The 13,214-nt window shown below is 39.7% G+C and overlaps 1 protein-coding gene across 1 annotated transcript in view; it reads left to right on the forward strand.

Moving 5' to 3' along the window:
• The first annotated feature begins 732 nt into the window (after positions 1-732).
• The window catches only part of cog6 (component of oligomeric golgi complex 6), a 67,792-nt gene continuing 55,310 nt past the window's right edge, over positions 733-13,214 (forward strand). Inside the window, exons 1-4 of the mRNA XM_084064080.1 lie at positions 733-923; positions 4,719-4,862; positions 6,852-6,923; positions 10,490-10,548. Of these exons, the coding sequence (XP_083920206.1) occupies positions 786-923; positions 4,719-4,862; positions 6,852-6,923; positions 10,490-10,548 (413 nt within the window). The 5' untranslated portion in view covers positions 733-785. The remainder of the gene's footprint in view (positions 924-4,718; positions 4,863-6,851; positions 6,924-10,489; positions 10,549-13,214) is intronic.

The following is a 13,214-nucleotide window of genomic DNA, read 5'->3' on the forward strand; positions in this document are numbered from 1 at the left end:
TTATACTATAAAAACTGGTGAAACATTGTCCAAATTGTCAAATGATATAAGAAAGAGGCAAAAATTGTGAAAATAGCAGATCTACAAGCTGACAGCGCCTCGCATTGTGAGGCGTTGTCAGCTTGTAGATCTGCTATTTTCACAGTATTTATCTGTGGAACGGAACCGAGTCAAACTAAATGTAATGCCTCAACTCCTACAACTCCAAGTGCTTGTCAGGGTTCAAATAATATTTATAATAATCAATAATCATAAAATAATCATATTATGGTTATTTTGGGGGATCACAGTCACAGCCTAAAATGGTTGAGAACCACCACAGGACTCATTACTGTCGTACTGAATGTACCTAGGGATTAATTAATAAAGGTTTATCATCCTAACTTTAGAGCAGGGGTCTTCAACGTTTTCAGGCCAAGGACCCCCTAGCTGAGAGAGAGATGAAGCAGGGACCCCCATATTGTATAAAAATAATATTCTTTAATAATGTTCTCCTCAGAAAAGGGATGCTAGGGTTCAAGTGGTTAAGGTAAAAACAAAAAAAATCATAACACAAATATTTGGCGGACCCCCTGTAGTAACTCTGAGGACCCCGGACCCCCTGTTGAAGACCCCTGCTTTAGAGTCCTTTCCGTTTTAATAACCGACACAAAATAACCACGCGGCGGAACTCACGTCTATTTCTCGCATCTACACGGACCATTTGACTGACGCACCAAACCCCCTGACGTGGAGGGTTTGTTCTGGTTTGTTTACATTGTTTTGGTTTGTTTACAGTTACTATCATGTCTGAGATGAAAACAGACATGGCGACGGACAACGCCAGTGTCACCCAGAACGCCAGCGTCCCTTCGCAGCAGAACAACAACCCGCTCTCACGGAAGCTCAACAAAATCCTGGAGACCAGACTTGACAATGACAAGGTAGTGAGCTAAATAGCTAACTGCTAGCTGGCCCTAGAATGGCAGTGATGGTACATACATTTCATGTTTTTTTTTTTTTTTTAAACGTTTTGTTTATTCGTTTTTGTTATTTTACATACTCATATAAAGTAGTACAGACATTTACTGCAAATAAGCAAATAAACAGAGTATCTCCAAACAGTGAGAGTAAGATATAAACAACATCCAAACAAAACAAAACAAAAAACAGACAACACTCACAAAGAAAATAATAACAGACAACAAAACAAATACACAACGTAAAATCTCCAAAAACATGTATGTATATAGAAAACAGTCCATGATCTATAAACGCTACATCGAGTTAGGCACAGGTCATTGAAAGCAATTGTATGACAGTGAGGTGATAAGCAGGCACACACCAGGGTTCATCATATATCAGATTGGATACTTCCATATATGCAGGTTACAGACTCATTCAGGTTCCGTTGGGGGATCAACAACATACATTTCATGTTAATATCACACAGCCATTCTAGGGCTAGCTGCTAGCCGGGGTGCTCCTTCCATTCCGACATCTCACCACTCCGACTAGTGGCTTCCGTGTGCGGTTAGGTATAGGGTTCGTCAACGTCGGAAAGGCGACATGTCGGAAAGGAGAAATGCACCCCAGCCACCCAGTATACTGTCCACTCCTGTACCACACTGACAATGACAGAGCTAGTAATGAGCTAAATAGCTTGGCACCATAGCTGCTAGCTAGCATGTCCTGTTATATTATACAGGGTTTCTCAGAGTGGGGTCCAGGGACTAGTCTCAGGGTTCCTTGAGGTTGAGGGGGTATTAAAAATGGACCCTTATAAGTCTGTAACTCTGAGAGTGTACACATGGAACCAAATAGACCCTGGCCTAACGGGTCCATTTGGTTCCATTTGTATACTGTCAGAGTTGGAGAATAATCCAACTGTCCTATACCAGTGGTTTTCAACCTTTTTCGCGTCAAGGACCCCCACATTGACACAAAATAGCCCACGGACCCCCATTTGAAAAGATGTGCCAGGGACTCAACCATTTTGATTTCTTGGGGGGTCCCAATCTACCCTGTATCATCATCATTAGTGTTCGGGTCCATTTGGTTCCATTTCTACACTCTCAGAGTTACAGACACATAAGGGTCAATTTGGTTTCTAACTATTCATTTGGCTGGGGAACCCCCTCAAGGACCACTGGTGGTCCCCGGACCACTGGTTGAGAACCGCTGTCCTATACCACAGGGCTTCTCAAAGTGGGGTCCAGGGACTAGTCCCAGGGTTCCTTGAGGGGTACTACAGTAAATGGACCCTTACATATGGTTCCTTTTGGGTACTGTCACAGAGTTTGAGGAGGTCACACGCTTGATATAAACATGTTACATGTGTGTGTTACATGCTTTGATATGTTATGTGTGTATTATTACGTGCATTGATAACAGGTTACATGTGTGACTGTGTTACGTACTTTGATATAAACAGGTTACATCCCTTCTAGTGCTTGTCACTATTCAGCATGGATTAAAGTTCTCAGTCGCCAAGACTGATTTCAGTCATTTGGATTCCATGGAAGCCAGCATGTCTCCTATGGAAGCATGTTGCGCAGCAAAAATAGCCTTTCTACAAGCTCTCAATGCGTCTGCGACGCATTGAGAGCTTGTAGAAAGGCTATTTTCGGTTATGTTAAGATTAGAGGCTGAGCATGGTGGTCAAACTAGCAATATGTTCAGAAGCGTCTTCCATAATATCTTAATCGTCTCAGATATTTAATATAAAAGTAACGGTTAAAGCCTGAATCTGTGAATTTGTGTTTTTGAACCCGTTGGCAGTATGTAGAACAGCAGGACCAACATTACTAAAGCATCCTAATTTTACATATTGTGTACATCGTTTAGGAATCGGTGCTTGTGTGTGTGTGTGGGGTGGGGGGGGGGAGCCTTGGGGGGGATCCTTTCACACTGTTTCACATACTGTACATTTCAGTCGTGAGATAAAATGTCCATGATTCATTCTTCATTGTCCTGTCTAAATAGTGGATTGATTTGAAAACCATGGTTATTTGTTTTGCACGTTGGTGCAGTGACAACCCAATATTAAAGTTAACACATGAACATAGACATGGACGGTGCATGGACTGGGTACATGACAGGACTCATGTATGTGCAGTGCAACAGTACATGACACAACACGCATTTAGAGCAGGGGTCTTCAACGTTTTCAGGCCAAGGACCCCCAAGCTGAGAGAGAGATGAAGCAGGGACCCCCTACTCTATATTGTATAAAATTGTGTTGCAGATTATACTTTTTTTGTTTACTTGGTCTGCTCTTTTTTCCCCTCTACACCAAACACCTCTTTGCCAAAAATAGCAGATCTACAAGCTCACAACGCCTCGCGCTGCGAGGCGTTGTGAGCTTGTAGATCTGCTATTTTTGGCTAAAGTTCTCCTCAGAGAAGGGATGCAAGGGTTCAAGTGGTTAAGGTAAAAAGAAAAATCATATATCACACAAAGATTTGGCGGACCCCCTGTAGTAACTCAGTCTGAGGACCCCCTAGGGGTCCCGGACCCCCTGTTGAAGACCCCTGATTTAGAGGGCTCACTATGCCTGTGAGTGTGGTCTAGGCTGGGGATTCCCAGGTGTTCTTGAGGGGGTTCTAGGCCGGGGGGGTCACCAGCAAAACGAGGACAACTGTCTGGCCCGCGACGACTCCTGTCATAATTTTTTTTAAATTATCTGTATTACTGTTCAAGCAGACTGTAACAAACACATCTGGAAGTAAATTGTTGATTCTGAACTTATTTAGATTTTCAGTACAACTGGCTGCTAATCTGACTGTAACCAAATATTTTAAGTAAATGGTTGGTTCTCAACTTATTTTGTTTCCAGAGTGAATTTTTTCCTTGTGTGACACTCAACACAGGATTTAAGAATCCCAGGCCTAAAATAACACAGTGTCAAATTAGCTAGATTAGAGGAAAAAAAAAAAAAAAAAAAAAAAAAAAATGCCATGCACGATTTTGGCGCCCGCACGCGGGCACAATGACCCTGGCCCTCGGCTTGGTACCCTAGACATAATTTAGCCCTTGGTGGAAACTAATTGGGGAACCCTGCCTTACTTTACACTTAGGCTTTTAAGAAAATAGTCGTTCTACAAGCTCACAACGATTTTTGAATAGCCGAACACAAATCTACTCTTATGGGGGTCCCTGGTACAAAATATTTTCAGATGTGGTCAGCGGCCAAATACATATCAATTTCGGGGGTCCTTGACATGAAAATGTCTGAGAAGTGAGGACCAGTGCAGCATGTATAATACGATACAATAGACTGTAGAAATACTATGTTAATTATTTTATATTTTATGTTATGTAAAAGTCCAGTATTCAAATTGTACTTGTGTAAAAGTACAAATTGTAGTAGCGTCAAAATGTACCTAAAGTACTAAAAGTAAAAGTACTTATGCAGAATGTCCCATTTCATTTTGTCCCAAGTTCAAAATGTACACAAATATTTAGAAAAAAGCAGATCTACAAGCTCACAACGTGTCGCAACGCGATGTGAGCTTGTAGATCGGCTATTTTCAAATGGCTGAAATATGTATATAGGGTTGAAGTGGGTAATGTATGTTTTGTAATAATAATCAAAATCTACAAAGTAACTAGTAACTAAAGTTTTCTAATAATTGTAGTGGAGTAAAAAGTACAATATTTGAGATGTAGAAAGTATTGAAAAATGGAAATACTCAAGTAAAAAATACTTTGTTACTTTTCACCACTGTTTTCTGCAGGAGATGCTGGAGGCCTTGAAGGCTCTGTCCGTGTTCTTCACAGAGAACAGTTTGCGCACCAGGAGAAACCTCCGAGGCGACATCGAAAGACGAAGCCTATCCATCAACGAGGAGTTTGCACGGATATTCAAAGACGTTAAAGAGGTACAGCAATGCAACGTGACTCCATTCACAGGCTACATACACAACCTCACTGTTGATCAATGGATGAGAGAGCAACAGCTATTAAAGAACAATATCACACACTGACTGGTGTCAGCAGACAAAACGAGAGTCAAGTCAAACTTTATTTGTAAAAGTCAGAACGATCCGGGTGTAAAAATCAATGTACTTCAATGATATATTACCAAAAATATAAAAAACAACATGTTTTGACCAAACTGGTCTTCATCATGGCAAGTAGGCTATGATTAAAGTACATTGATTTTTCGCCTTCTCCTCCGTTCATTTTTGAGTGCTCGAATCTTTCTCAAGTCATGGTCCCGGTTGATCCTAGAAGCACCAAGATACGTTTTTAACTCTATTTCTTATCTCCTGTGAGCAACCTGGTTGATCTCTCTTTCTTTCTGCAAAAAATATTTCTATTTTACATTTATGCACAGGCCTCATGTGCTTTATAGAAAATACGTACAGTAAAAAAATAATTTAAAAGAAACTTTCACTGGTGCCATATTTAGTGTGGTTGCCCGAATGGGCAACCAGACTATTGTACTCTACCGACTTTATTTCTAGATAAACTTTATTTTGGTGTGCTACTCCTCCCACAGTTTATTTTTCCCATTTTAGTGCCATATGTCAAAATGACCGGCTTCATTGGGAATCAAGGGTTACCATTTTGCTAAGAGATTGGTTGCATAGTTTTATTGATATTGATTTATTAGTGCATTAAATTTCCCCTTCCACTTTAATGGAAAAGTGAAAAAACTCAAATTCAAGTCTTTTTTTCTCAAAAACCGTAAGAGCTAGAGTTACCAGATTTGGAGGGGAGGTTCATAGTTTATTGCCAAATTATTGAAACAAATATTACACCATTCGGCCTAATGGTGGCGATATAACAGCCCACTTTACCTTTTGGCCTATAACTCTTGAACCATAGGTCGTAAAATAAACATTTCAAAAAAACAAACAACGTTTTCCCTGGATTCCTTGGGTCATTACGCAACTCCCCATATAGGCCACGCCCATTTGCGTCTGGATAGATTTTTTGATATTGATTTATTAATGCATTAAATTTCACCATCCACTTTAATGGGAATTGCAAAAACTCCCATTCAAATATTTTTTTCTCGGAAACCGTAAGGGCTACAGTTACAAGACTTGGAGGGGAGGTTAATAGTTTATTGCAAAATTATTTAAAAAAGAATCACCAGTCAGCCACATGGTGGCGCTATAACGGCCCACTTTACGTTTTGGCCTATAACTCTTGAACCGTAGGTCGTAAAATCAAAATGTATTTTCCCCTAGATTCCTTGGGTCATGACGCAACTCCCCATATAGGCCACGCCCATTTGCATCAGGATAGATTTTCCTCCATTTTGAATTTTCTTCAAAACACACTTTTAGCTCCTCCTCCCACATATTTTGCCCAAATTTCAAATAAATCGGTACACATGATCTCTGGACCCATGCGATAAACATATACAAGCGGAATTTTGATAGTCATTACCGTTCGTCCGTAAATGGCTTCCGAAGTTAGCGGAAGGGTCCAGTTTTACAAATAAGGCCACAAATCACGAACGAAACATTCAGTCAATCCCAAATTTGAATCACACGTGAAGGGTGGTTTACTCAACAAATCCCCAAAAGCATTTCCATACACACTAATCCATAGGGGGCGCCTCAAATGCTCAAAATGTAACCGTTTGGTGCAAAAACCTTATGTTGGGGAGATCAATCCTCTCAAAATGAAACGCGAGTGATCTCAGGAGTTACGTGACAATGTAATTGGCGCAGCCTCCGACGGTATTCCTCGAGTCCCGACGGCAGCGACTCGCGTCGGCGCAACCACACTCTGCAATTGCCCTGAATTGCGACGCGTCTAGTATATGTTGCATCTCCAAGGTCTGTGTGGACTGGAGAAGATGCCAGTCTCTCTCTACTGCTATCGTAACGTGTTTGAACCTTTTCCCCTAGGAGCTGGAAGGTGTACATGAGGATGTACAGGCCATGAGCGCCTGCTGTGAGGAGATGACCAACAGGCTAAAGGTACAATCAGTCTACCTTAACCCATTCAATCTGGGAACGCATACTGTGTCATTTTAGATTTTTCTTTTTAGCTATAACTCGGTGCCACACTATGAGCCGATCTGCTATTTATTTTTGAAAAATCGTGAATATTTGTGAACCATTTAAAAATATATATTATATTAAAGGGATTCTAGGTAACTTGAAGCCTACATTTAAAAATAAATAAATATATATATATATATATATATATATATATATATATATATATATATATATATATATATATATATATATATATATATATATATATATCTCGTCGGTGTCCAGCCAGGACCAGCTAACTCCATTTTCATTTTTTTGTTTTTTTTCATAAATCAAGGCTATTGAACACCCTTTAGGTCTGTGTAAAATATCAAAACATTTGAACCAATGAAAAGTATTAAAAAGCGCCTCTGACGAAAACTCCCAACTCCATTGGATCCTCAAACTGTCCGTCAAAAACAAACAACTCCCCCCTCTCCTCTACAGCGCTGCTTTTCAACAGCATGAGTAGAGCGCGTTGCGCAGTGAACGAGGAGGAGGATCACGTAAACAAGCTCCCCGTAGTCTGTTAAAACTATGCAGTGTACCTGTTTATCAAACTTAGCACTGACGCTAATGTTATGAAAACAAGTAATTATATTTCTAAAATCTATTAAGTGTTTAATGAGGAGAGCAATGTGACAAGAAGAAAGGCATTCATAGCATTTCTGTCGCGCTATTCTACTACCTCTTTGCAGAAGTTATTGTAATATTTAAAGTCCTGTTTATTATTGTAGGCCTATATAATAAGTGGCATGAAGCATCAGGGCATTAATTCACACGTTGTTGTGATGCATTGTGAGCTTGGAGATCCATTGTTAGCTTTTGAGAATTTGTACCCTTCAGAAACCTCTCCCTTAGCAGCGAGTGGAGCTATTGTTGTTTGGACACCTAACTCCACTTCAGCTTGATTTCTGCTCGTCTGAAACTGCTAACTCCACTTGCGCTGGGTAAAGTGTTGATTTACCCGCGATTTGGTTAAAGTGTTGATAATATAATGACACATGCAAGTATCTGACAATATACAAAGTCACTATACCAACTTTGATGAGGCAGTGTTGCTTTGTTTTAAAAATATAAGGTTTTCTTCATTTCCTGAAAAACGTATATTTTGTTTTTGCGTTTCCTGAACAATGAGCGTTTTGGAGTTAGCAGTTTCTGGCTGGACAGCAGAGATATATATATTGCATTTTTTCCCCTCTATCAGCCACTATATAATGATGCTTGGGTGTTTTCCTGCATTGAAACACAGTCCTCTTTCTGAAATCCGTATTTTCCCTACTGTCTATGTTTTGACATCTGGGTATCCAGGACGTAAAAATGTTGGAGGGGGAGGGGAGGAGGGAGATGGGGGAGGTGCGGGGAGGGGGGGCAGAGTTCTAGCCAATAACAGCGCGAGGGTCTGATCAAAATCCAACCTTATCTATACGTTTGTTCATAAACATGAACGATGCCATAAACACAGGATAAATGCACCATTCTTATTACAAAATGTATAATATACCCACATCACTCATTGTCCAGCAGCTTCAGGTATCGTTATATCCTCTTTGTTTTTAGAGGTGCAGCGATCAAGGTTTTTGATCCCGATCAGGCAGCATCAAAACAGATCCCATTAATTCCGATCCGATACGGCACATGATAGTCTCTATACTGTCTATCTCATGTTTTTTCATGTCAAGGACCACCCAAAATGATATGTATTTGTCTGCGGATCCCCCCCTTTTGTTCCAGGGACCCCCCCAGAAGCAAAGATTTGAGTTAAAAATGTATATATTCAAAGATTTCCACACAGTTTCTTTTTTCTTCTTTTTTTCAAAAGTAGCCAAAGACATCTAAAGTGACACAGATGTGTTCCTGGATTGAACGGATTAACTATGATGACGCGTCAAACTACCAATGGATTTTGCCGTATCAAAACTAGACTGTATCGGTGATGTCCTTTTTCTAACCGTTTGTGTTTTTTGTAAATTAACGCCCTACTTGATCATACTACAGCGTCACACAAAAGCATCAATAGTAGCAGATCTACAAGCTCGAAATGCGGTGCAAAACGACGTGTTTTGAGCTTGTTCGATCTGCTAGTTTAGCTATTTTTTAATTTGAATCCTGAAAAGTACCAGTTTTGGACATAATGAGGTTTCCACCCGACAGAGATGATATGCATGCTTCCTGTGATGATAATAGCCTATATCAGGGGTCTTCAACAGGGGGTCCGGGACCCCTAGGGGGTCCTCAGAGTTACTACAGGGGGTCCGCCAAATCTTTGTGATAAGATTTTTTTTTACCTTAACCACTTGAACCCTAACATCTCTTTTGTGAGGAGAACTTTAGCCAAAAATAGCAGATCTACAAGCTTGTAGATCGGCTATTTTTGGCAAAGAGGTATAGGTGAAGAGGGGAAAAAAGAGCAGACCAAGTAAACAAAAAAGTTTAATCTGAAACAAAATTTTATACAATATAGAGGGGGTCCCTGCTTCATCTCTCTCTCATCTAACGAAAACGTTGAAGACCCCTGGCCTATATTAAATGGATAATAATGGACCTTGTCGATGCATGATAGCACCTACAATACGTCTGTAGAATTGTTTTGTCTCAACTTATTTTATTATTCCTTTTGATGTGTTTTTTTGTTTTGTTTTGTTCCTGTTTGCGTTGGGCCTGGGGGGTGGAGGGAGGTGGGTGATATGTGTGTGTTCTGTGTCAGTGTTGTGTTTTGTGTGTATATGTTTTGTAAACAAAAATGTATGAACAAAGTTAGTTTGGGCATGAAAAAAAAAATACTTTATTATCACACCATACCATAACAGTAGGGTTGGGCGTTTTTGGGCATTGTGTTTTAAACTTATAATACTCATAGACTCTTCATGGTTATCCGTGGTTAACCATATTGTGACGTTAAGTTAACATTGCATCATAAGCCTTGAACACAGCTGTAGGTACAGTAGTTCAATTGACGTCATTACTTGAACACAGCTGTAGGTAGTTCAATTGACGTCATTACTTGAACACAGCTGTAGGTAGTTCAACTGACGTCATTACTTGAACACAGCACACAACAACGAAAGCCAGTTAAGCGTCTGTCCTCTGTCTTTCCGGACACTTTTTCCAGAGCAAAGCATTTTGTTTATTTAAAAAAATGAAAGGAAACATAACTGTAGACCTCATTTTCAATATTCTCCTTGAAAAACAGAACAAGTGTGTAATACTGCTAGAGCAGCACAGTATTGTGTGTGTTACATGTATTTTCAATATCATTTACATTATTTATGAGGTATTTAGAATTTTCAATCAATCAGTCCAAAACGGATAGTGATTTATTTTTTGTGTACATGGTTAACCGTCTATCCGCCCACATTCCTCATATACGGTTTATGGCTGTAGTGTTGTACCAAATACTTTAATTGAACCCTGTGATGGCAATTATATGTTATGTATTGTGGTTCTTTTACAAACATTGATAATGGCATGAAATAATGCAATGAATCTTTGTGTTTCAACAGGAGCAAAAAGAGCAAACTCAAGACTTGATAGTAAAGACCAACAAGCTACAGGGAGAAAAGTGAGTTGATGTCATCATGCATTACTACAAAGTGTGCCTGTGTTGCGTGAACGAGTGATGTATGTCTGCACATGCAACTGCTTGCTTACCTAAAGTTGCACCATGCAATATTTGTGTTAGAAATGAATGTATATAGTGTGTGTGTGTGTGTGTGTGTGTGTGTGTGTGTGTGTGTGTGTGTGTGTATACGGTATATATTTAGATTTAGAGATCTATATCGACTATTTTCAAATGGCCGATGTATATAGCGTTAAAGTGGTTAAACTCATTTTGCTGGGGACCCTCTGGATTGCCATGTCACTGGCCACAATGACTCAGTACAATCATCATCATCATCATCATTAGCATCATCTTTATGATTTGTAACTCAATATCTAAGATCTATGGTTTAATATATGGTGTTCAAGGTCAATGAGGTCAGTTATTGACGAACGTAACTCGGTTATTGTCCTTCCTAACTTATGAACGACTCCTGGTAGAAGGCAGATTGCAGTTGAAAGTTTGTTTGGAGCCATTTCGCTTCCTTGCATTGCGCCTCCTTGATGCTGTGAGATGATGATGTAAACCGGCTTCAAAGTCTGGCATATGTCACGACTCAACTTCATAGTAAAATCCTGAGTGTTCATTAATTCTAAGAGTGTACAAATGTACAAATCCATTCTGTATGTCATGGTGTTGAGATGGGTGAGCGTGGGTGGTATTTCTGCTTTAGTCACTGTGTAGAGAGACAGGAGAGGTGGGGTAGAGAGTAGGGGAGAGACATGCAGCAAATGGTCTGATCGGCCCGGGAATCGAACCGGGGACTCACTCGCTCTCAGGCATATTAGGGCCTATGTGGGATGCACCCTAACCATGTGGCTGCTATCATGTCGCCCCAAGAGATGGGTGAACCAAATGATGGATCCATAAGGCAGTGGATCGTCATCCCCACATGATTTTGGGGGGGTCCCCAGATGACAGTTCAGTGACAATTTAAGCCTTTTAATACCTCAAAAACTTAAAAAATACCATTACTGCATCAAAAGTAATCAACAAACTATACTATAAAAACTGGTCAAACATTGGCCAAATTGTCAAATAATTTAAGAAAGAGGCAATATTAGAACCACTGCCATAAGGGTCTATTTGATTCCATTTGTGTCTTTTCTGAGTTACAGACCCATAATGGTCCATTTGGTTCCTATCCATCAACCATTTAGCTGGGAACCCCTTGGAACCACCTCAAGGACCTCTGGGGGACCCTGGACCCCACGTTGAGAACCAGTATCATAGCGTGGCATAAAGACTGGAAACCAGACCAATCTGCCAGAGCTATAAACTAAATAGTCCTAGTCTGGCCATGCCAGGCTATGAAGACACCACTGTAAGGAAGGACCACCCTTTCTCTGCCACAGTTAATCATTTATGCAGTAATAATCTCAGTTATGGTTTACTTATTACTTTGACGTGTCACTTTTCTCTTTTACTCGTAGCTTATTGCAAGTCTTGCATAAGAAATATGCAAGAAAAGCAGTTTTCTCAAAAGATTTGAGGCGGAGCGCACATACAGTAGCTGGCTCGGAAGTCTAAGTTTTTGATATGAAGCGTTAAATCATTCATGAGGATGATACATATTTCTCTTGAAATAGCTAATTTGCTTAAGCAGGGCAGTAGTCAGCGTATATAGAGTATATATGTATGTATGTATGTATGTATTTTAGTTTTTTCCATTTTCTGCTTTATTTAGATAAAAGGCGAGTGTACTGTAGGGCTGAGAGAGGAGAAACATGCAAGAGAAGACGTGAGTCGGATTCAAACTCGTATGCGGTCAGTGCACTAACTGGTTTAGCCACCAGGCAGGCAGCCCGTGGAAGCTTATATCTATATTACCATGCTCTTTTCCCATCCCTCTAGTTTTGGCCTTGAGATCCATTTCTTAGTCGTGCATGCTTGTGCTGTGCTGCTTCACTGAAGCAAGGCAATTACAACTAAAGACGGAGCCAGTGGGTGTCATTTGGGTGTGAATGTATTGCTCCCACATATAAAAAGTCCTGAGATGTGCAAATCCTATGCTTACCATTCAGTACTATGCACTACAATGGTCCTTCAGGCATCTTACTTAATCCATTAAGACCAGGAACACATCTGTGTCAAGATTTATTTGGCAATTGTGTTTTAAAATCGTGGACAATTTGTGAAAATCTTTATATATATATATATATATATATATATATATATATATATATATATGTATGTATATGTATATGTATATATATGTATATGTATATGTATATGTATGTATATATATATGTATGTATATGTATATGTATATGTATATGTATATATATATATATATATATATATGTGTATATTTGTTTTAAAGCAAACATTTTTAACTCTCTGTGCTTCTGGGGGTCCCTGGAACAATTATGTTTAGATGGGGGTCCGCAGCCAAATACATATAATTTAGGGGGTCCTTGACATGGAAAAGTTGGAGCACCACTGATATAGCAACATTCTGTTAGGATTTATATTTCTAAATTTAGGATTTAGAAATCATTTTTATATATGTATTTGGTCGCGGACCCCCATCTCAGAGATGTTTTGTTCCAGGGACCCCCAGAAGCAAAGATTTGAGTTACAAAGGTTCGCTTTAAAAAATATCTATATTCAAAGATTTGCGCACA

Source organism: Gymnoscopelus microlampas (assembly GCF_963454915.1).
Source record: "Gymnoscopelus microlampas genome assembly, chromosome: 8".
NCBI classification, from domain to species: domain Eukaryota; kingdom Metazoa; phylum Chordata; class Actinopteri; order Myctophiformes; family Myctophidae; genus Gymnoscopelus; species Gymnoscopelus microlampas.